This window comes from Pterocles gutturalis, unplaced genomic scaffold, assembly GCF_000699245.1.
Source record: "Pterocles gutturalis isolate BGI_N339 unplaced genomic scaffold, ASM69924v1 scaffold2857, whole genome shotgun sequence".
NCBI classification, from domain to species: Eukaryota; Metazoa; Chordata; class Aves; order Pterocliformes; family Pteroclidae; genus Pterocles; species Pterocles gutturalis.
The window spans coordinates 93,524-118,452 of NW_010115027.1; the positions used below are offsets into that span (position 1 = coordinate 93,524).

The 24,929-nt window shown below is 37.5% G+C and overlaps 1 protein-coding gene across 1 annotated transcript in view; it reads left to right on the plus strand.

Annotated features, from left to right (window-relative positions):
- Positions 1–24,929, plus strand: part of RANBP17 (RAN binding protein 17) — a gene marked incomplete at its 5' end in the record, with an annotated part of 125,662 nt that overhangs the window by 90,576 nt on the left and 10,157 nt on the right. Inside the window, 4 exons of the mRNA XM_010075006.1 lie at positions 1,951–2,054; positions 8,251–8,339; positions 14,433–14,540; positions 17,015–17,097. Of these exons, the coding sequence (XP_010073308.1) occupies positions 1,951–2,054; positions 8,251–8,339; positions 14,433–14,540; positions 17,015–17,097 (384 nt within the window). The remainder of the gene's footprint in view (positions 1–1,950; positions 2,055–8,250; positions 8,340–14,432; positions 14,541–17,014; positions 17,098–24,929) is intronic.

Sequence of the window (24,929 nt, forward strand, 5' to 3'; positions counted from 1 at the left end):
AAAAAAGTAGTATCTTCATTTATATTTGCTTCAAAATGCACTTTGGTTTCTGTTGAATTACTTTAACCTCATATGTAAATAATTAGACTTTGAATTCCTTAATGTGCCGCAGGTTGTGTTTTCAGTATTTTTTTTTGAATGTAGAATTGCATCATTTTGTCCAAGATTCTATGATTTCTAAAGTCAACTGAATATTCCTTTTTTGCCAAGTATCTAGTAACCAAAACTGATACAAGAACACCAATAGAAGTTATGTTTAAATAAAAGTTTTTACTAAGATTAATAAATTTTAATCCGTTTTTCTTCTGCACTACCAAAAGAAGGAGATCTAACCTGTAGAAACCCCTTTGGGGGCTGTTCAGCATGGTCTGTCAGTGTCCTGGACGTACAGGTGTGCGCAGTCATGCTCAGCGCCAAACCTCTCCAAGTGAACCAGCTTTGGAACACTAATGGTGCAGGCCACGCACGGATCTGCTGTAGCTTACAGATTTGAAGGCTCCCTAGCTGTGGCTGACCAGTGCAACAGCAATCTGGAAAACTGGGCACAGAAGCCCTGTATTTTAAAGGGAAGGAGGTCAGGTCACAAAGCCAAGTGTTCAGAACTGAGGAGATGCCATAACTGGGACTATCTCTGCAACTTTCCCTTCCTCTCCATTGTAAATATTTACATTGTTATGAGACACCTTTAGTTCCAGGATCACAGTTATTTCTCTCAGAGGATATTTGCCTCTTTCAGTTCGGAAGAGGTGTCATCCTAGCTTAATGAGAAGCTACTGAGTATTTAGATTTATTTTTTCTTTCCTCTGCTGTCATCTGGATTTATGTGTTAGTCCACACTTTGCTTTCTGTTGTGACTATTTTTTCGTCCTGGCCTTTTTTCTTTTTGGCCCTTTCTGTCCTCCATTCTGGGGTTAGTGGTGGGGCCTTCACAGTGTCCCTGGAGACAAGAGACTGGAATTAGGCCCATTTTACAGATGGGTGATGAAGTGTAGAAACCAAATTGTAAAGCTTACACTAACTTTGCACAACCAACTGGACACACGAAAGACTCCTCCTAACTTCAATTGCAACTTAGTTTGCCAGACGGCCAATGAAGAGAGAAGCACTATAGCAAAGAGCTCTTTAAAGAACATAAATTAAGTTCCTACTCTGAATTACTCTCAAGGGGAATCTGTGTGCCAGGGACAAGCTACCCATCATTAAGGGCCTAAAGATAAGCAGTGTGAGTACCAATCCTTGTGCAAATTGCAATTTCTAAAAAGTTGTTGCTGTTTATAGTTGTTCAGCATCATGACAAACCAGAAACAATGCAGACTTCCAGATTATCTTTTCAACTCTCTAACCAAGACAGTCTTTTTTTCTCTGTCCACAACATCTTGTTTCTTTTACTTTAAATTCACACCTTCTGAAACAAATGAGGCAATAGAATACACAGATAACCCCAAAACAATCCAGATTTGTTTCCATGGCAGCTTCATTCTGTATACTAAATAGGTAGGAGGTAGAAAAAATAGCATTCAAGGATAAAAAAATGTGATTTAAACATTATACTACACATGTGAAAGGGTCTAATTTATTGTAGCGGTTTTAAACTTAGCATTTTGTAGCTGTTGAGTCTTGACTTTCTTATGTGAATGTTCTTCCAGGGCACTGAACCAATGCTGTCGGATTAACGGAGAAAAGAGAAATCTGAGAAGGAGAAAGTTGTGAAGTGCAGAGAGACATGCCAGTCTCAGATACAAGTTGTTTGCCATCAACAATTTGTCGTCTTTGTTTATAGCTCAGTAAAAATAAGTGAAACCTCAGGTTTTTGTTCCTGTAGGTCATATGAAAGTTCCCATGATGTCAGAGAGATTTTTCTATAAAAGCCTAAAAGACTGACCCTTCCGAACAACAGCGTGAACACAATATGATGCTTTTTCTGTTTTGTTTTTGTTTCTTTTCCTGTAGGTGAAGATGAGGATGAGTTTGAGAATTTCATGCTCCCCCTCACAGTTTCATTTGAAAGTGTGACTCAGATATTCAACAGTAGTTTTGAACAAGAAGAAGCAAAGGTAGGTTTACTTCAATTACAGGAAAATAAATTATTGATGGGAAGAACTAATAGTGGGGCAAGCATGTAGCAACAAGCTTGTCGTCTCTTCTGTCTATCTCTTGGTATGTATATACCTGTATACTTATATGTATTTTTATACCTATATACATGTATATAATTAGGAATGTAGACAGTAGAGATACAAAGGCTATGAATGACTAGCCTAAATAAGTTTTGTGCAAAGAGTTGATAAAGGGCTTGGGATTTCTCAGTGCTTTGCAGATCAAGTGACCCCATTTGTTCCCCGTTTATAATCAAAGGGACAGATTTGTCTTCAGTGATGGCTTCTCTGTTTCATATGTAATATTCCCCTTCGCCATGCAAGTATCGTGTTTGTGTGTATTAACATTTATTTGGGGGTATGAAGAGACATGTTGTAACACACTTGATAAAACACTGCTGCTTTAAAGTATTTTTTCAGACAAGAATTTATTATATAAATCAGGACTTTATTAAATGGCTGGGCATATATGTATAAATAGGAACTGGTCTTGAAGTATTGCACCCTTAAACTGAACAAAGTGATTAGGATAACTGATAGCTAAATAAGGTTTTTATGTGCCTGTGGGAGCCATATTAGGATTGATTTGACAAGTAAGTTCAGCTGTGGCAACAGTCGTAATATCTAACACAACATTATGTTTTATTAGTAAAATCCTTAAGTGCAGCAAGCTGTTTGTGTCAAAACAACAGTATATTTTAGGGAAGAAAAAGACTTGCTAGATACAAGCTGCATCATCAGGAATGATAATATATTAGAGCACTATTGCATTAAAGAGATCCCCTTCTACCATCACTGAATAGATAGTTAACAATGCACACTGGAGTGCTTGTTTCAGCTACACAGGGTAAATTTGAAGAAACCCTAACAGTAATTTTTAATTCGCTATTTTAAAATATGATGGAAACTTAAATACTGCATCATCATATTTATCCATTTCCTTTCATTAAAAAAATAGAAATATTTAGTAAATAATTTCTCTGCAGTACATCTCTGGTATTACCAGAAGATGCGGTTCACAACAGTCGTTTGAATTAAGCTAATATTTTTTTAAAAAATAGCACTTGAGATTATTTCAACAATTACTTAATTCTAGTTTCCTCATTTTGTTGCCTTATGTATTTAATTTTAATAACATTTCACTTATTAAATAGACACAGTTCATCTATCTTGGACTCATCTCTTGTATTTTCAAGTTACAAATCCTAAAAATCAGAACAAAGAGGTCATTTGATAGCACTACCCTTTCTGCAGCAAACTATATTTATCTTGTGTACGGATTCAGTTTATTAAAATAATTTTGCTGTTGTCCTGTCTGGTCTGCTTGAAACCATCTTAGTAGAGAAATTTTAATGGAGTGCCAGTGATATATTCCTAAACTAGCAAGTTCTTAACGACCCTGGAAAGTGACTGCTTGATTACACTTTAACGGTATTTGCAAATAAAATCACAAGTAATTAAGGGGAAATCTCCAGGCTTTTGAGCAAGTTTGATGCATGATAACTGCCTGATTCAGCTTCATCTAGAGTAATGCTGTGTAGACAAGAGCTACTGAGATCAATAGCAACATAATGATAGTGGCAGAATTAAGTGAGTAACCTGAGAACTGTGTCTTCAAAATGCATGCAGCTGCCACAAGCCAGGGCCACACAGTGCACTCCGTGCTTCCGTCCTAAATGTTCATCAAAAGACGCCCTGCAGGAAAATGGAGTTAGATGCTCTTTATTGCTGATCGTGTCTCTTGCCACATTTATCAGGGAAATTGGATTAGCAGTTGGCAGCTGCAGGTAGACAAGGTTCTGCAGTGATTAAATATGCAGCTTGGCTGCATTTGTTGTGACAGACCTTTAGTAAATTCTACTGTAAGCACCATCTGTCTAATTTGTATAAAGAAAACTTGGTGCTTTAAGCTACTGATAAAGAACTAAATCTGTTGCTTTATCATAAACAAAAACTTTTGCTCTAAATTCTCTTAAACATAATTTATTAGGTTAAAGCTATTTTTCTATCTTGATGAATAAATAATACATGCAAAAGTGCTTTCAGGTACTTCATTTTGCAAGTACTGAAAACAAAACCAGTTCAGTTCTTCAATAAAATGCTTAGTATTCCAATCCACAGGGAGATGACACTCTTAAAATATCACTATGAAAATGGTCCAGGACTGCCAAATTCATTTAATTTGTGGTTTTTACTAGGACTTTCTAACTGGCTAAGGTTTTTTAGTTTTTTAATATTTCTGAAATACACATAGAAAAGCAGTCACAACAAAGGAGCTCTTTCTTTTTAAAATACATTTGTAATCATTAAATCTGCGTATAAAACGTATGTTTAGGTTTCTTTTCCAGGGAGATTAAATATAATTGAAGATGGCTTAAGCAATTATGTGCCTTGCTTTCCTTTTTTTTTTCCTTTTTCTTTTTTTGCTACTTCCTCCTTCACATTTTTATATTAATAGGAAAAATGTCCAGTATTAAAACAGTGGCTAATTTTCTCTGAAGAATTTCCAGATTTCTCTTGACAATCCAGTTAAGTGATATATCGACTGGGTAGCCGGAATCTCAGCAGTACTTTGTTTATAGTTGTGACATCATCAGGTTTGCTAGAAATGCCTGAAAAAAACGGATTGGAGGAAAAAGCAGTTAAATAGCAACATGCTATCTTTAGCTGGTTCGTAGAAACTCCATGCTGTTAAATTATTTAAAATCCTTGATTTTCAGCTTGCACACATTAAAAGTTTTCACACTAAGTGCCAAATGTTGCAAACAGCACTTTAACAGAATGATTTTGCTTTGATCCCTGTAGCAGTTCCTGAATAATTTATCACAGGTTATTGCCTTAATTCTGGAGAGGGATAGAGCAATAAAGGCAGATGAAAACACTCCAGTTGAAACACCTTGGGGCCTGCTCATTCCTCTGACACGGCTCTTTTGTTGGAACTATTTAGAGGTTATTAAGACGTGTCTCCAGAATTAAGAGTATGCTGTAAGGATGAAGACAGCCATCTTAATTCTAAAGACAAAGCGCAATGACCCCTCACCTTTTTTTTCCTTTGTTGTTATTATATAGTAGAATTATGAGGGTAATATTATAGCTGCACCCAGTAGTGCCACTACAGTTAAGGGTCTGTCAGACTTTCCATTACGAGCACCGTTTTGGGGGTGGGTGGTGTGAGTAGTCTTGTCTGTTTTGAATTGCGTTAGTCAGGCACTTGGCACATGTTGGCAAGTCATAGTGATTTTTCTGTGAATATTGAAATCTCCGGTTCCTTTCCTTTGAAAAATCTATAGAAAAATATTCTTCCAGACATTGAACACACCACTTGAATTAATTTAAAAAATTTCTTTGGTTTAATTCATTTTAAGTAAACCTATCACTGACATTCAGGGAGTAACACTTCGAAACCGAAATTTGAACACGACTGTTTCATTAGCAAGAAAAGCAATCTATAACCCCACATACTACTGACAAGCTCCTCTTGGTGTGTTTCTTGTATTTGCTGTTCTTCACTTCTCATCCTACTGGTTGTGCAGTTGCCGGTGGTGTTATTAACTGTCCCTTTGCCCCAGAAATGGCTCGTGCTCAGTTGTGAATGAAGCAGTAACTTCATGTATTCTTCAAATTACTCTGTTAGGTTTGCAAGGCACTTTGAATCCCACAGCATGACAGACAAAAAGTTGATATATCAGTGCAGAATGTTGTTTGTCATTAATAAATACTATGCACATAAGTGGTTTGAAAACTCGTGATGGACTAAAACTAGACTGTCTTGGGATTTTAGTGTTTTGGGGGTTTTCTTCTTCCTAAACGTGACTTAAGCAAGCATACAATCTAGGGTGATTTTTTGCTTCTGTTAGAGTTTAAAAGTATTTTTACCGGTAGCTTAAATGCATCGGGATTTATCTCAGGATTCTTTAGGCTGTTAATAGGCTGTTCAGACATTGCCAACTGCAGGCAGTGTTATTTTATAAAGTTGGGTTCCGATGGATAGGATCTAAACCACTGAGTTTGCTGGGAGTTTAGAAGACAAGATGATACGGTGCCTCGTAGATTGAGGTCATTTATTAAGAATAGTGAGGTTAATAGTATGGGCTTTTTAATTACAATACCTGAATAGGTAATTAATTGTTATTAAAGAATAGGAAACCAAGAAATTTAGTTTATGAAGTGGTGGTTTTCCTTTCTTTAGAATTCAAGGTCAAGTGGTGTCTGAAATTGCCTGGTGTTTGTGTAGGTTCCCAGAAATCTGGGACCATCGTTTAAAGAAAGTTGCACATCTACTGTTATTAATAGTTTTTAAAGTCTCACAACCAAACTGTTTCTTAAATATATTTGCAAAAGAGTGTTTTCTTACAACCAGTTATTTTTAGAGGGACAAATAAGCATGTTAGAGGAGTACGGGTTTGGCTGGTTGTCTTTCTCATCCATGCTGTAGAGACCACAGTAAGATGGTGAGCTCTTTCTCTCCCAGCGCATCCTCGAACAAAGGCAAGTTCATGTCTTGCCAGGGGCTGTAGCTCCACTTCTTCCGTGCTCAGCCTCTCCTTTGTGCAGTCTTGCTCATCTCCTTTTTTTGTGGCTAGAATGGGCAGAGGAACCAAAATCAATCTGGAATATTTCCCCTTCCTTGTGTATATTGTTGCATCTCTGTATTCCTTCAGAAAGAAGTATTAAGTGTTGCTGCCAGGTTCTTTGAATTTTTTACGTTTTGGCCACCAGGTCTGCTAAACTGTTATTTTCCGTGTAGACCAAACAGCACAAGAAAGTAAGAAAATACAGATGAATATAAAGTTACAATTTTATATTGCATCTTCTCAGTATTGAACACTTCCTCTCTAGTGATTTCAGAGTCCCATTAAAGTTAATGAGAGTTGAGACCTCTGAGCATCTTGCAAGTTCAGGCCATTTCAATGCACAACAGAAAGGAAATGCAAATATTAAAATACTCCTAGCAACCTCAGCAGTGTTTTGTAGAGAACTCAATTTATCCTTGGATAAATCTATGTGCCTGCCATCCAAGTCAGTTGGACTAATGGGTCTGTATATGAAAAGTAGAAATTAGCCCTTGTGTAAGATTACATGGAGCAGTTTAACAAGGCATCAAGCATAATTTGCTCTTTATGTCATCAATTAAAATTAATATGTGAATCTTACCTTTTGTATTTTTCAACGCTGTAAGTATTACAGTGTTAGCACTGAGTGGTACATTATTGAAAGCTCTGGTGGTAAAGAGAGAACTCCTTACTGGTTTTTTTGCCGTGCTTCAGTGATTTTTTTAATTATTTTTTTTTTTTTACCAGACTGCAGTACCGTGGTCTTTTACTATGGAAAAAAAAAAAAAAAATACACCCCACCTGCAACACACAGATAAAATTTATTAGAGCGACATGATTGTCAAAAAAGAATATTTGTGTCTAAGTAATTTGAAAAGTTTGTTTATATTGTTAAAATATTTTTCATTCACTAGTGTTTCTTATTGATGTCTATTAATTATCCTGAAAACATCCCTTTAGCAGGGGCTGATTATCTATGCATACAATGCTGTCTGCATTTGAGCTGGAAGGATCCTGAAGCCAGACTTCAGTCATTAAAGGGAAAAAAAATGCATCTCAGAACTAATGTTAATACAGATAGAGCATGGTCTTCTGTAAACAAAAAAGTCGCTTTTTGAGGAAACCTAACTTGAAAAATTACTATTTAGAAAAAAAAAAAAAAGTTAAAATAACAGTGCAATGAGAGTCTCAGTGCAACCTTAATTGTAGCTTGTTATGAGCATCAGTTAGTCTTTTACCTCATTCAAAATATTACAAGCTTAAATTAACGTTTTATTGTTATTGTTACTTTATTACTACAGGAGGCACTTTTAAACTTTAGTACACAGTGTTCATATACTATGCTTTAATTTGCTTTATTCATTAGGCTAGCATATCGAATAATCAAAAGCATTTCCTTGGCTAGCGTTATCACTCTAAAACTTGTGGAAATCTTTTTTGTTAAAAGAATCTTTTGTGTTTTTTATAAAAAAAAAATATCTGAGCGAGGCATTTAAACTAATGAATCAAAATCAGATATGTGGTCATTATTGGCTGATTATTACTCCATCTGCTCTGCGCTAACGTGAAAATCAATTACTGTGTCTCTTTCCCACTGACAGCGTATGTTGATCGGGCTGGCAAGGGATCTTCGAGGGATTGCCTTTGCACTAAACACAAAGACCAGCTACACCATGCTGTTTGACTGGATGTATCCTTATTACACTATGACAATACCAGCTCTGTGCACAGAGGGATACCAGGCCCCTTGCATTAGTTTAATAGTATGGCACAGTGGGGAAGAGGAAACAAAGCTAAATGAACTAATGTGTAATCAGCTAAAATTACAGCACGATGGCAACCATGCAGTTAACTGGGAAGGACCACAGAAAGGTCACTTTTTTGTTGTGTCACACTACTAATCTGGAAAACATATCCAAGTGGTTTTCTTCCCTTCATAAATCCCTAATGTTTTCATTAAAAAAGCTGTGTCTTTAACTGCAAACACAGGGTACCTACATTTGGTTTAACATCAAAAGTGCTTAAAAATACTATACAAGTGCTGTCTGGGGAGATTTCTCTCTCTGGTATGAATCATGTCTTTAATTTGGTCAGTTACTTTCTGTTTATGTCAACTCTATTAATATCGCAACACCTGCAGTCTTCTGGATCCAGACAAAATGGACATCTGAAAACAAAATAAAAATCTTTAGGCTGTAGTTTTCTTCAATAAGTAATGATAATGGAACTCTTATTTACTTTAAATATTGTGTACATTTTTATGCCAACAAACAATAGATACTCAGGGGTATTTTCTTATTACTATAGAGAAATGTTTGTATTTTTCTAAATACAGTAGCTGTAATTCTCTCTTCAGGCACACAGTCGTATTAGTAACAAACTGCTCAAATATGTAGTAAAGTAACTATGAAAATATTTGGTTTGTAATTTAGATGTCAAAAAACTATGGAAGTTAATTATGTATTTGTTTATTTTATGGGCAGAAAAAATAATGTTCAAGTACAAGTACAAGCTTTACTAGAAATCAAGCTTTAAAAAATATTTTAAGTAAATAATGGAAGTCTACCGATCACTACTAGTCTTCCTGGTAAGAGAAATGCATCAGTGTAGAATTGCAACTAGGAAATTAGCCTTTAAGGGCTGAAAGGCTGCACAGCAGCCTGATCTGATAGACGTTCTTGTTTGGTGCTTAGGAGAATCCTGATGACCATTCAGATAAGCCCCATTTTAGACCTTTGCAAGCTTGCAGTGATTCTGTCTGTGCGCAAGCTCAGCTTGCAGAAAGTCAGTCCAAAACATAAAGCAGCGTAATCTTTATTTCTCTTAAAATCAGCGGAAAGCATCCCTTAATTTCAGTTTTAGAGGACTGGAGAAAAAAAAAAAAACACCACACACCAAACTACTGAAGCCAGACTGTGAATTAGCATCTCATTTTCTAGTGGGCACCATTGGGTACATTTAACTTCGTTAGTACTGTTTGTGCTTGTGTTACCCTAAAACTTAATAATAAAATAGGAAGATCAGTGCTGCTTCCATTTCAAATTCTTTTTACTTTGTGTTTCCTAGTACAGCATGAGCATCACGCTCTTCTGTGCAGAACTGCAGATCTCCAGCTGTAGGAGGAGGGATAACAGAGCCTTACCTCCTCTCTATTTGAAAGAAATGGCTTCATCCATGGAGGTGGTTTTTCAGGATACGTCATCCTCAGGACCCCTTCCTGAATTTTTTAATTAATTTATTCCTTACAGTTTATGAACTAAGTTTATTTCAAATAAATAAAAATAGCCTCCAACTTTTGGATTTCATTGCTCAGTATTAACAATAAGAATAGATTGAAATGTATCTTTTCCCTTACACAGGTTCAGATTTTTTTTTCCTCCTCACCTTTGGCTGTAAAGGACAAGTGCATGCTTCTGTTCAGTGGATTTCGCCTCATTTGGCTGAGTCCAGCTTCATGCAGGTATTGATCCAAAGGATTACTGCAGAGTAAGCTGCTATTATCAAAACTCTTATTTACTGTTTATAAAGACAGAAAGGTAAATGGGAGGAAAAGGGAGAGTCAGATGCCAGTTTTATCATATGAAGTTTAAATATCCTTTGATTAACAAATTTCTTTTGTAGTTTCAAATATATCATCAGAAAATAATTTTAATAGCAAAGAAAAGCTGCTTTTCAAACAGATTTTATTCTGCTATGTTTGGAGCCCTGGTGTTTCAGTATCAAAAATGGCAAATACAGAATATTAGCCAAAATAAATCTGATTTACTTGCATTTGTTCAGTGAATAAACAACACAAAGAGGCAAGGGATAAAAGGCTAAGGTTTTAATATACCATAAGATGATGTTTATTTTGTATTTGAAGACTAGCGGAATTAGTCACTTGTAAATCATTGTTAGAAGAATGTATTCATAAACCTTTCACGGGATCGCAGAAAATATTTTGGGTCTAAGCCCTGTCCATAACAAAACGAATTACACTTGGTAACCTCGCACCTGAGTGACTCTTCTCTTTTTTCTGGTCACAATGTTTAGGATTTAGGTTTTGTCCAGTAGATGGCAAAAATGAGCAGAAATCATTTCTTTGAAGTCCTTTTGGTCCTGGGAGGGGAGGGGGAGAGGCAGGGGGGACACGGTTGTATCTTGGATCGTACCATTCTGCTTGAGTTATTAGGATCAGGGTTTAGAGGTGAAGCGTCAGGTATGCTGAGGCTGCGCTAGATTGCCAAATAGGGCTGGTTTGTAGCAGGCTTGCTTATACTAATTGAGTTTCTGTAGCAAATCAGGCTCCTTGGAAAAAGGCCAAAGGCTTTTCATAATTGTATTGACAAGAAAATGAATATGATAAATGGTGTTCATTCAGCTGAGACAAGATTTATAGTTTTCCTCTGGCAAGGGGTGAAGAGAAAATACTTATAATAATAGTAAAATTTGCTTTAATGTTGTATTTGGTATTATTTAGTTGTATTTATCTCTCACAAGACTTCATTAAAATATTTCCCAATATTTTAAGCAGCTTCAGGTGTTAAGTATAGCATCTTCCCAGTGTCTGGTAATGAAAGATGAAAAAAAAAATCACACAAACAAACAAAACAAAACAAAAAACCCAAAACCCTGGATATGAAAGTCATTTATTCTTCCTGAAATATTGATATGTCAAGCTGTCAATGACGATTCCAGTACCACAGCTTTGGAAAGTTTATTTGCCTCCTGTATTCATAACATGTGGTCTTTGTAATTTGTAGGTCAGCCCCAAACAGGCAGGTGTGGCCTGGAAAAACCTGTGTACCAGTCTGAGTAGAATCAAAACCTGCTTTTCTTAACAGTGGTGGTTCTGCTTGTGTATTTCATCCCGCTATTTACTTCAAGGCTGCCTGGATAAGATGTTGAATGTTTAATCTGTTTTCTTCCACACTGGTGTCAGACCATAGACTGAGGTCCTTGGTCTCACAGTCAGATACATCCACGGAGATTCAGCTGCGAGTTCAGGGTAATATCCACTCTTTTGTTACTTTCCTTTAGTGTTTCTTCCAGTTAGGTGGTAACCCATAGGCAGTTTTTCCTGTGTTCCTCCCATTTGATTCTTAGTATTGAATGATTTCTGTTGTGTGTAAATGAGAAAGGATGCAATAAGGAAACGGGTTGCAGGAATTAAATTATTAGCTTGACTCCAAGTTGCAGTCAGCTAGATAGCACATGATGTATATGCGTGAGTGTGTGAAATTGGCTATATAAAAATATCTATGTGTATACATACATAGACACTGAGTTTATAGAAAAGTGATCTGCCACTGGGATGTTGTATCTAGTGCTCATTTAAAAGTTCCAGTTGACCTATGTACTGGCATGTCTGATTGTATGCTGCTTCAGCGTGGATCACTAGAACAAGCAAAACAATCTTCACCAAACTACCATTGTTACATATTTATCCAAATTTGTGTCATATTTCTTAGCAAACTAAAACCATGTGCAGCAATAAGATGGCTTGTTCAAATTTATTCTAGTTTTGAAGAATAAATTTTTATGTGTTTTAAGGATTCAGGATTAGGTACACACTTGAAAGAGCCAAAGAAACAGCTGTAGAGATTGAAGTTTCCTTATCACGAGAGAAGAGGAGAATGCATTTTCTCAATAAACAAGGCTACCTGATCAGTAGTCTCTTTGTAATAGCTGGTATTGCCGGTTGCATTGATTCGAACCTCAGTATCACTTTTTGCAGTTTGAATTCCTTTGAGCTCGGACTGACTGGTCAGGTTGAGTTCATGACTTAGCCAGATTCCTTCTGGTTAAAAACACTTAAAAGTAATATTCTGTTTAAAACCAATGTGTTCCACTTCATTGGATTAATAAAATAAATAATAAATTGCTGAAGCCTTTCTGTTGACTCTAGCTTTTATAAAATTAGACTATAGTTTCCAGCCTTTCCTTGTCGATGAATGTGGACTCAGTGCCTAAGTTTGTGATTTAAGGTAGCTAATCATATTGGATGTATTAGCAGCTTTTGATGCTGCTGACTTAGATTTTGGTTGTAGGATGTGGCTGTCAAGTTGCTCTCTCTGCTATGAAATCTGAAAAAGCAATTGTTTTCTACCCCATGAAATTGCACAGTGGGGCTTTGCAGCATGGCACCATCTCCCTTTTGTGTGCGTGGGGCTACTAGAAAGGCTGAGGAAGAGGCATGACTGAGGAGAGTTAGTATCACAGTTCAGTTCTGTACTTTACATGACATCTGCTGTCATGTAAATGTCAAGAATATTGACCATCCTCTGTTGAGAGAGAGCTGGGTTGGAAGTCCCCCTCAGAAAAAATGGAGATGGCATTAGTGAATTTTTAAAGGTAAGGGATGGCATGGATCGTCTGTGCCTTTTGAGGATATTTTAGGTAAATGAGATTTGAATTCAAATCCCAGTTTATTACTGGATAACTCTCTGTGGTGTGTTTAACTCGAGTTTGTTTGATTTAAAATGTAAAGAACCCCATACAGGAACGAGAAGCAAGGTGTAGAAGTATGTTTCACATGTCAGCCTCTTCTGCTATATATAGTTTATGCCTGCAGCGCCTCAAGCAGCTGGCAGCAAAAGTGCACGAGACTTAAGATGCCTCAGAGAGCCAGCGGTAGCCAGAATGCCTTCCATCTGTCCACACAGCGCTGTCGTTCAGCAGCAGCGCTGTGGCTGGTGGCTTTAGCCTCCACCAGAAGAGCTATATCGAACTGAGACACGCCTGTGTCTGCGTATCCTAGAAGCGTGTAAACCTTCATGTATTTCAAACTTCTATTTCACAATCCCGTGTTGAGTGCTGTGGCCTGTATTCTACTTTGTTAGATTCACAAGAGTTGCCTTTATTGTCTCAATAGGCAGTAGTATTTTCCTAAAAATAGTCACTGTTTCTCGTGTGCTTAAATAAAGGAGAATTATATGACATGAAACAAAGTTAAAAATGAAAAATAAGTTTATTATTAAACAAAACCATTGACTAGATTAGCTACATCATGCTTTAATAGCAAATTGTCTAGTTAAAATCTCCTGGTTCAATATCAAAAACCTGTTTAATCGTTTGTCGTTCGAACTGTGCTGCCTCATTGCTATCTCATCCAAATAAACTCTTTTTTTTCAGCATGTTGGGAAAGCTAGGGGTCAGCTTTGTATCAAATCATTGCATGAAATATTTTGATGCAGTCAGTAACTCAGATTTTTTTCAGTTACATTGCAGAGTCTACTAAACTTCTTTTTTCTGTATTGCATTCTTTTAAATCCTGCTTTAGAAGAGTGGCTGTCTCTTGGGTGCTGATGAGCAAACAGCTCTGCTGAAAGAGTTCTTAGAAATCTAACTTTGCTGCTCCCCCCCAAACAGTTTGGCTGAATTCTGCTCTTGAATGCTCTGGAAACAACTTCATACAATCAAATTGTTCCCAATCATTTATATTGCAAATATAAGATATATGCGGTGGCTCTGAAATTAAATTGCCATTTGTGACTTATGCCATTCATTAAAAAATGTTTATATATACTTACAGGTTAGCTTCCCATATACAAGCTGCTTCCCCTTTCCTTCCTTACAGCTCTGGTATGTTAACTATTTCCCCCTTAACCATTAATGTTTCCAAAGTATTTAGTTTTCTAAGCAGAAACCTGCTTAAATTTATAGTTTCTGGCAGTGCCTCTGTCAGAGTGAGCTGCCAAGGTCTGTGTCTGGCCCACCCACCAATGGTGTAGTACAGTTTTAGGGGAAGCTGTTTTCCAAGATGTTATTTTATCAGTATACTCTTTAACTCAGCGTGGTGAAGATACCCTGCATACATGTCTGTTCTGCAAAGAGCTATTGAGCTGTGGTACCGCGAGCCTGCCTGTACAACCCCGATCTTGAAGCTGATGGCAGAATTCATGCAAAACAGGTAAGCAACACGTGAAAATCACGAGCGGCGAGTACTGCAGTGGTATGATGCTCTGTTCCATCTTTCTGTGTTTTGCTCTTCCTTGTGATATCTGACTTTAAGACTGCTACTTCTGTATTTTGGAACAAAATTTGGAAGCAGAACTCAGCTTTCGGAGTCACTGTGTTGTTTTACCGAAATGGTTGATGTTACAAAATCAGCTGGTAAGGATTAATTACAGGAATATATATGAGAGGCTGCAGTGTTTTTATATTCAATATTAGTGGAAGCGTGTGCTTTAACTAGGGATAAATACTGAGTCTATAATTAAATATCGGAAAATTGTCTCCTGTCAAGCAAGCGTTGCTGCAGGCTGAATTTTTGCCTGAAGCCAAGGAGCATACATATGTGCCTGTAAAACCACAACTCCCTTCACAGCTTCTTCTGCAACTCAACTTGTCCAGACAAAATAGGAACGAATGGTTTTTAGTACAGCAATATTTGTAATTAGTGGGTAGGTAACTTCTCCTACATCTAAAATTTTCCCTGTGGGCTAACGGAAAGCCTCAGAATGGTTCTAGGAGGTGATGTCAGTACTTCACGTTGCAGGTGTTAGAATGAAATTCCTATTTTACCACAAGTAACAGAAAAATTTATTTTGGGAAATTATCATTGCATTTGGAAATATTTAGTGTACTGCCCAAAAGAAATAAATATTTTTAAGGGAAAAATGGATAGTTAGACTCCATGCCAGGTATCTTCGTGACCGAAAGTATGTGTTTTCAGCAAAGAATTATATTTTCTCATAATTTCTCATTTTGTCTTGCAAATCAAACTTAGAAGGAAAAAAGTTGAAGTATGTGAAATTTGAAAAAATATTTAATTTAGTCTAGTGATGGGAAATTGGGGCCTTAAAGTTCAGACCTGGCTCCCAGTCAAACGCTGGTGTGAGGGGTATGTGCTTAATCCCTGAACGGCCACACAAACCTTAAGGCAGAGTTCCCCATTTCTTGTTTTGGTGACTTGCTTCATGTGACTTCCTCTTGGGCTTGTGTAGCTAATTATGGCTTTTATCCTGGTAATAGTATCATAAATTGCTGGGAAAGTCTAACCTGTTTTTATTCATGATGCAGCGCAGGAGCAGTGTACTCTAATAGTGCCACAGCTTACTTCAACGAGGAGATTGTTAAAGCATAAACACAAAACTCTAATAGCAGCAAACAAAGCAAAGAGGAACTGGAATGATAAATCTCAGGCAAAAGACAGCTCTTTAAGCTACTTTCCATATTCATGTTATTCTTCTGCCTGTTGGTATTCAGAAAATCTGCCTTGTTCCCTTTAGAAAACATCAGCAGGGATGGTGTTTTCCCGAGTTGTGTACTGCATTAGCTTTTACAGTTAGAATGCATTAGACAATATGTATTGACATGGTTAGAAGGTGTTACAAAGGATCAGATTGTGCATTATGCCACTCTGAGATTGTGTGCTGGTTTTGGTTTTTGTCTCTACCACCCATTACCACTTTGTGCAGGTGGAATACACAAATGTTTACACAAGGCACGTTTTCTTCATTTATAAACACCCCCATTTGCTCCAGAGTTTGCAGCAAAGGCCCCAGCAAATAGGGACTCGGCCAACAAAAAACTGGACTTGCAGCACAGAAGGGTGCCTGCTGCCGTCCCTGTGATGGGGGTGATACAGGGACTCCACATCTGGTCAAAAACAGGCAACTACAGCTAGGTCAGCCAGGGGGTACTCTGCTGTGCATCACTCGGTGATGACGCCCTTCCCTTTCAGTCCAAATCAACACCGCGGGTCCGTTTTGCTGAAGTTACTTAGAAGCTTAAGCCCAATATTCAAAGTTAACTTTTAAACCTGAACTAGGACTTGGGCTTCTTTATCACAAAGACAGATCAGAAAGATGGAACAGGGACTTTGGGAAGGACTCTCTTGCATTTCCAGAGTGGGAACAAGGTGGTTCTTGCTGGCTGTGGTAATACGTGTGCGTGAGGGAAGGCAATATGGTGCAGTCTTCTTCGGGTCTGAACGTTCGTAAGAAGCGTGGGTTACAGAAAACTGGCTTGGGATTGCCACAGATTTCATATAGCAGAATAACCTGTGGGGATTAGTTTATTTTAAAAACTGCACAGATGCAGAAGCAGGGTAAAAGTTAGCCTAACTGCTTGGATTATGGAACCTTTGTAGCATCCTTCTGAACCATATATGAGCACAAAGTGTTCACCAGTCACTGAAAGCTGTGTGGGTATTGTCTGCTCACCCTGTCTGGTTAAAATTGATTTGTCTTTTGCCATAGGTTTGTTTCTTTGGGAACATAAGGAGATAACTAGAGTGCATGTCATTGGACTGAAAGCTAGAATTAGTTTCTTGAATAATTGTACTTTGTAATCAGCAAATGTTTTTTTTGTTTTAGGAATGAATCCATTGCAGTTTTCTGCTTCGATGACCATCTGAATATTTTTGCTGTTATTTTTTAGATCGCAGCGTTTAAATTTTGATGTATCATCTCCAAATGGAATTCTTCTCTTCAGAGAAGCTAGTAAAATGATTTGTACGTATGGTAGGTATTCATTAATATTTCCCCTGCAGTGTAATTCTGTGCCTGTCTTGTGATATAAAAATCCTGTGAGCTCATATTGCTGAGCACTGATGGATCTGTGGAATATGTAGCAGGACTGTAATGTGTTACAGCCACTCTCACCCCTTGGTAAAGTGCAGAGCTTACGTGGCAGACCTTTAGAGCTCATTTACTTTCGTAGATGAGGGTTCTTTCATGTAGCATTGTTGCTTGTATCGCTTTTTTAACTCGAATGCCTCTCTTCTAGCAGCTGTAAATGTATTTCAGTGAAGATACAAATACTCATGAGGTGTTTGATCTAGGCTACTGATTGATAGGTGTGGGTTGATTTTATGTATTCAAATTATATTCCAGCAGTTCCAAACCATAACAGGACCATAACAGCTTTACCCTAGAGCACTGTTAAAAGTGTTTATAATAAGTTGCTCCATTTTACTACTCCCACTCCTGCATGCAACTGCAACAGGTCTTTGACACCAGCAGTTTATATTACACTCCAACTAACTTTGTAGCTTACAATTTTGCTTCTTAAATATTTTGAAAGGAACATGACTTAAGTTTTTGTAGAGCGACCTCATTTGTAGGTTGTGTAAACAGGAAGAGCTGTAAATGTCCTTTTTCTTTTAAAGAAAGAAAATTGGTGCATCAAATTTGCTTTTATTGCATTTAAGTTGCTTTTTGGGTCTGGAAACTGCCTGTTACGTGCTGCCTGTATAAAAAATTTCAAATTTAATTTTCCATTTGATCGGTAGGGCATGGAAACAGTATATGCAGGATGCATAAAGCATTTACTTATGACAGAAAAAAATCACAGCCGAGTAACTCTCACTTCTTGCAAAATCATATTTCTATTTCTTTTTCAGACATACCATGTAGTAAGCTAGCACATGTTTTCGGTTATGTTCTTAAGTAAATTTGTTAGAACAATTAAGCAAAATATTAATAAGGTTTTCTGTGTATGAGAAGATAAGAGGTAAACTTTTAGATTTTACTGCTCAGTGCCTGTTAGCCTTTGTAGTTAATTGCTATAAGCTTTCTTTTGATGATTTAAAAAAAAAAAAATCACATATAGTCATGATGGTGCTTCAACCCTACTTGTCTTACGGTACCTGATCCCATTGCAGTTACATTTTCCTCTTTTTTTTTTTTTTTTTTTTAGTTTCAAACCGCCTTTGCCATCCTTTCTGCACTTAAAGAAACATACCATGTTGTCAGGCATTCGTTCTTCTCAGTTGCTGGCACCAAGTTTCTAAACCTTGCTCAGTAAACCACACTAGTTGATTCCAACCTGCTTCATTCCTAATTCATGCCTAAAAAACACTTTGTAAAGAAACCTTTTGCTTTCAGTTGGAGCTTTTATGGTGTATATGGGAAATTCATAAAATTCTCAGCCCTGAAGCATTGGTAGCTCTGCACATAAGGACCAGACAACATTTTCTGGCTCATGCTAGAATTTAATTATGCAATGTAAAAGAAAATTTCAGGACAGTGCAGATCTAAGATGTAACATTGATCAGCGGAGCCACAGAGCCTGTTGAAGCCGGTGTCCAAACACCTGTTGTTCTCTTTGTTAAATTGTGTGAAAGATACTTAGGGATGTGTGGCATCTGTCTGGAGATGTGTGCCATAGAAAGAAGTTAAATATTCATCAGAGCTTTCTCTCAGGCTTCTCTTTTGTGTCTTTGATAACTGTTTTCCTATGGAAGAATGACATTTCACTCAACACAGGCTTAAGAGGAGAAGCGTTCTTAATGTCCTCCAAAAGAAAAATTTAAAATCACCTCTCAACTAAAAGTGGAGCAAAGACGTAGATATGGGAGAAAGCCTCCACTCAATATATGTATGTATTTTTTTTTCGTTTTGTTTTTAAAACACATTCATATTACCATCAGTGCAGCCACTCATGGTGTCCTGTCAGTGATGTGCCCAATACCTAGGTGCAACGTTTAGAGGAAGTGTTCAGGTTTTCTTTTCTGTGAATGATTAGTAATGTTTATTCCGGGATTGGACTCACAGCAAAGTCAACATGAAAGACCTCTTAGTGCAGTCAGATGAATTGTCCACTTAGAGCAGGGGTTTCGATAATCCAGCTGGCTCTGCACTGGCACAGATGGGCAGCACTGGCCTGGCCGCCACCGTGGCTCAGCTGTGGGCGCAGTCAGTAAGCATCCTCCATTAGCACTGTTTTGAAACTGCTACCGCTGTTTCTGAAGTGGTCACTGGCTTACAGTCTGGGAGGGTTTTACTGCCCACTGTAAGTATTTCAAGATATTACAATTAATCAGCTTTGAATAACTGCTGTTAATATTTTTTAGCTTTTATTGCCAGTTACAAGTTTATGAGATTTCCATTCCAGCGTACAGAAAAATATAACTCTTGTGGAAATGTGTTGTAAGGATTCATTACTTTAGTTATGTATGATCTTTTGAACATACAAATTCCTATAAAAATATTGATATTAATGGACTTTGCATTAATTTCAGATGCCTTCCTGAAAATCTTAATATCTAAACTGTGCTTTTAAGGAAAAGTTCAATCTATAATACTCTTTTTTTAAAGTGTGTTTGTCTTTTAAGCATATGTAATCTTGGCAGACATCGGGGAAAACCAAACAAGTAAACCAAGAGATGGTTATAAAATTCACTTTGGTTTCTTGAGCAACGTTTTCCAGCCACACATTATGAAAAACTGTGTGATTCAGTTAAAAGAATGAATACGTACAGGCCTTCTAATCCTTGGGTTCAGTTTTCAAGTTTCCTGCTGTACCATTCCTGCAAGTAACTTAAAATTCTGGAAATAGGTGAGATTCTCACATTCAGCATGATTTTATGGCTGAAGCATTAGAGAAAAAAAAAATAGGACACACAGTAAATGTCAGGAGATTACAACAGACCATATATGCTCATTTATCTTAGCCAGTCAGCCAACCTCCTGTATGTGCCTGAAACTCAAGATAGATTTTATTGAAATCTAAACTATAATAATTGCCTTTTTAAACTAGGAGAAACACAAAGTGATGACATGAGACAGAGGGGAAAATATAGAAGGAAGCATCTCTTTCATCCATCACACTGTCCTTGTGGGCAGATCCTTCCCTTCAGTCTCAGTTTCAGTGAATCCATTGACCGAGTGGGTTGGTGTAAACTCTGCCCAGCCTCCTCTCATGCCTGAGCAATTCTTCTTTCCACCTCCTGGAGACCTGACTCTGTTTGCTCCTTTTGGCAATCTCTGTCTGAACACTAGGGTTCCAACTCTGCGTGTTAACCCCTCACCTCTCCTTGCCGTGCCCTGGACAGTGCAAGTTCCCTTCCCCCAGCTCAGCAGCTCTCCCGGGAAGGATTGGTCCCTGTGCTGCAGACAGCGTAGCCTAGCCTGCTTGCTCCTCTTTCTTAGAAGAATGTAACATACAAATAATAAATGAAAATATGGCTTAATTGTATTGTACTTCCATTGGTAAGTGAAATTTAAATTTGAACAGTATTTTTCCTTCTCTCTCACATGTAACGTTATACAGACGATGCTTGTAAAAGTATTCTTTTCAGAAATTTCACCTGCACCAAACTAAACATGGAAATTTCCAGTTATAGTTTAGGCCCACTAGGAGTCTTCTTGCTATGTAAACCTATGGGTACATAAAAATGTGATCTGAAATACATCTCTGTCCTGTCAACTCTCAGACAAGTGCACTGTGCTTTGATCTTGGTGAGAAGAATCACCTGATGCCGCCTTGCTTCAGTTACTAGTTCCTTGCCTAAGGAATCTCTGGGTGCTGAAATGTCTTTAGTTCTAGACTAAAGCATAAACTTCTCTTCTCTAGGCTGGCATATAGTGATTTGATACGTTTGAGTGCAAAGCAGAAAAAAATCCAAAATGCCTATTTTAAAGATACATTAAGCATCTTCAGTGAATTTCACTGAATGAAATTTAAAATATTAATTATTTTTATTTTTTAAAATTAGGACCTCAATGAGTGCTTAGTTCTGCTTAACAGCTAGAGCTTTGCGATTAGGGTAGTGCTAGTGTGTCCTGCCCTTCTGCCCATCTATCACTGATACTGATACTCTGCTGAAGACAATTCTAAGATGTCTTTACAAATGCTATATGTTTAGAAGATGTAAAGCCTGGCGTAGGATGCAAAAAGCACTTAGATAGTCAATTATCCTTGTTAGGACTCTGCAGCTGCTTGGCAAAGGGTGTTGTGTCTTGTCCATTATGGCTAGAGCCAGTCTGAGTGATAGAGTGATTTAAAATAAACAGCTGAGAGGAGAAAATTGAAAGGAGTTGGAATAGTATAGTCCACCATTCTTCATCCCCAATATATTTCACTTTTAATTCTGTATGTACAAGTTTCCTTACTATGTGTTTTTGAACTCCTAGTTGTACAGGAATGATGTTTCAGTGCATCTTGGGACCATCTATTTTTGTTCCGTGTTTTCTTTACATTTTAGTAAACCTCTTCCCTTTCATTATAGGAAACTGACATAAAAATAATATTTTCAATATGCTGTTTTTATTTATCTACATTCTGTCATGATATACTTTGATGTAAGTTTTTAATTTTGCTTCAGCTTTCAGCTGTTGTAGCAGTTACTGCTCAAGGTCAGGGAGGAGGTTAGCCACAGTAGCACAAAACAATTTCCTGTGCTCACAGCCCAGGTAGCATTTGGATGTGGATTAAATTTTGCCACATTTCCAGTAGCCAGACACAATTATTCCTAATGAGCTTTAAATTGCTTCTAGAACATGGATTTCAAAACTTAGTGTGGTAATCCATTCAGTGCCAGCAACTTCATAACAGTTCTTCTTCCAGATTTTGGTTACAGGGATACTTGCTGTAGAACAGGTATTTCTCAGCAGCAGCTTAGCTTAAAGGAGGAGCGCTCACTGGGCTCACTTGCTGTTGGTCTCCTCTCCTCTCTTTTGTGATAGTGGTTCCAGAATATATTGTTCTTCATTACTGACTCAGATTTCACCATCCGCTGCTTTTGGCAAATTTATCTTGGTGCTATGCGTGCTCGTTGTGCTGATTTGAGAGGTTTTATGCATGTTTTATTGTTGTGGAAGCTTTAAAAAAATTAGTTTTTGAAGCTCGCTCTTATCTTGATGATTCATGTTTTCCTTTTGTTTTCTATATATGGCCACTTCGTTGTACTGCCCCAGCATTCCCATTGCCTGGAAAGCACACATTCAAAGCCATCTTTATGGGGCAGTGGTGAATAATAAAAATAGGAAAGGGGAAAAGGCAAAAAACACTTTTTCTCTATAAATGTGATCAATTTTCACAACCTTTGTTTAATCTCACCAAAGTCTTTTTTTGTCTTCATCTAATTCACACACGTTAAAATGTGATTTAGTTGTATTATTATACATTGTGCTTATTGGAGTGAAATCTAGAACAAGCCCTGCTTAAATGAGACTCAGCCATAAGGAAATCATTTTTGTATTATGGCTTCTACTGTAAAAGCAATTAAGGAGGAGAACTGAAAGGGAAGCTGCCTGTCCTGATGTGCTCCCGCATCCAGGAGGGAGTGAGGGAATGAGCTGCGCAAAGAGCTCTGGTGCATATTGCCTGTGGGATTCTGAGGCACGGTGATGTTATCTTCGGTCAGAGCATCCCGGTTTGGATTTTTAGCTGGCTTTGTATTCCCCTTCTGCATACACACGCTTTTTTCTTCCAGCTCCTTTGTTTATTTACTAAGGAGTTTTTTGGTAATGAAATGCTTAAATTGTCAGCTAAATTCAAGCCCTTATTTCCTATCCAGCAGTTTCACCCAGTATCTTTTAAAATACTTCTCTTATTCCTGTCAGAATTTGTATCACTGGTGCTCAGAGGGTTTATAATTTTTGTGACACTGCTTGTCAAATGCAGGGCAAAAAAAGTTGTATTAAATGAAATTACTGAGAATTCTGAAACTTGGTATATTTTAATATTGTGTCATACAATTTCTCCCACATTAAGAAGAAATTGATGCAAGCTGGATTTTTGCATTTGATTTTTGGCTCAGTAGTAGCAGTGAAACTTCCCTATGATTAGTCTCTACAGAGCTTTCGTTTTGACAAGAGCCGTGACTTTCCAACACAGTTTTAAAATTCGGCATGTCAAAGAAGTCACTTTTATGTTGATTTAATTTCTTTAAATCATTTCTTTTAACAATAGGAGTTTATAAAATGGTATTTTGGTCCTGCACTACAGGGATTATAAATGTAAGCATATCCTCAGTAGCTGAGTTGTTGTTCTTGACCTGATTCCAAGTACCTCAGTAAATTAGCTTATGTTCAGTAGTATCCATGGTGTGTACAAATATTCCCCTGAAGCTCCTGCTAAATGTTACAAGTAGATCATTCTTTTTTTATCTAGTCAGGCATAGCACCGTACTTGATATTTTTTTCAATAACTAATACTAAAACACTGGTCTTTGTTCCAGCGCTGCATCCCTTGAATCACGGGCTGATGGCTCGGGGCGTCAGTAGCAGGCACCGCCCGGTCTTTCACCCCTGCCGCTAATTTGAAATCAGCTGGTCCCACTCTTAGGCCCTTTTAAAATGAGTCCATGACCACAGAACAGTTCTGTGTGGACTGTGTCCACTTGCAAAAAGCAGCTTTTAATCTTGCACTAGACCCAAATTCTTCTCAGTGTTTTCATTAGAAGGGACAGGCACCAAATTCCTTTTCTGCCCCGCCTGCCCCTGCCCAGTGTGAAGGAGCAGGGTTGTGCCTTCCTCTATTGACTGCTTTATGCTGATCGGTGGATTTAAAGTTCTAATTATAGGGTGTTTGGTTTTTTTTTTACAAAGTGATAAAAATGATAGACCAGCAGTAGTGGATACCTCCTAGAATTCATGTTCCCAGCCTCAGGGATTCCTAGGGTTTTTTCAACTTCTTTCCTCATCATTCTGGTTTTCCCATCATTTTCCAATTAATTTCCATATCAAGTACATAATTGCCTTGTTGACAACTACTAAGCTCTTTCCATCTGTTGCATATTACACCAAGTACTTCAAGGACCTAGGAGTTCACAATGTTGTTCTTGGAGAGCTCAGCTATAAACTCAAGGCTGTTACTTTCTGGAATCCAGAACTTTGGTTATTTCTGATTTCTCAGCAGAGAATTTAATAGTGGAGAAGAGCAGATAAGGTTAATTTACAGCACACGTACCCTTTTGGCTTGGTTTTGCCCTGAGAGTTGTACACTGTTTACATACTGGCTTTCAAAAATTGTGTTCACCTTTCTGCTTTTATCTCACGGGCAGAATTTGGTAAATTTTTTTTTTTTTCCACAGAATTTGAAATTCACTGGTCTTCTCAGTAACTGGACTGGGTCTTGTCAAAAAGGTTAATGTCAGTTAAGGTGACCTGGCTGGGATTTCTTAAATGGGGCACTGTAGGAACCTAAATGGAGTTTGTCTTTAATTTTACATAAATGTAATCTCTCGGTAAGGTAAAGTATTGCAATAAATGAGTATCCACGTACACTAGAAGACATTCTTCCCTTTCTGCTATGTTTTACTTTTCAAAGGGGATCTTTTGGATATTGGTCCTTTTTAGCATAACAGAGATTTAACACCATTTGGAGTGAATTTCCACGCAGTGACAGTCACTGGCATGGTATCCTCTTCCCCCGTTGGACTGTGTCCATGACTACCGCATTTAGGGCAGTACAGGTGCTCGTATGACCATTTACAGTATCAAAACCATTCTGTATTTTCATTCATAATTTTTTTTATTAAGAGGGGTTGATTTTGATTTTAAGTGACCATCTTTCCTACATAAATATTTGATTCTTCTACCTTCCATAATTCTAGTGATGCCATTCC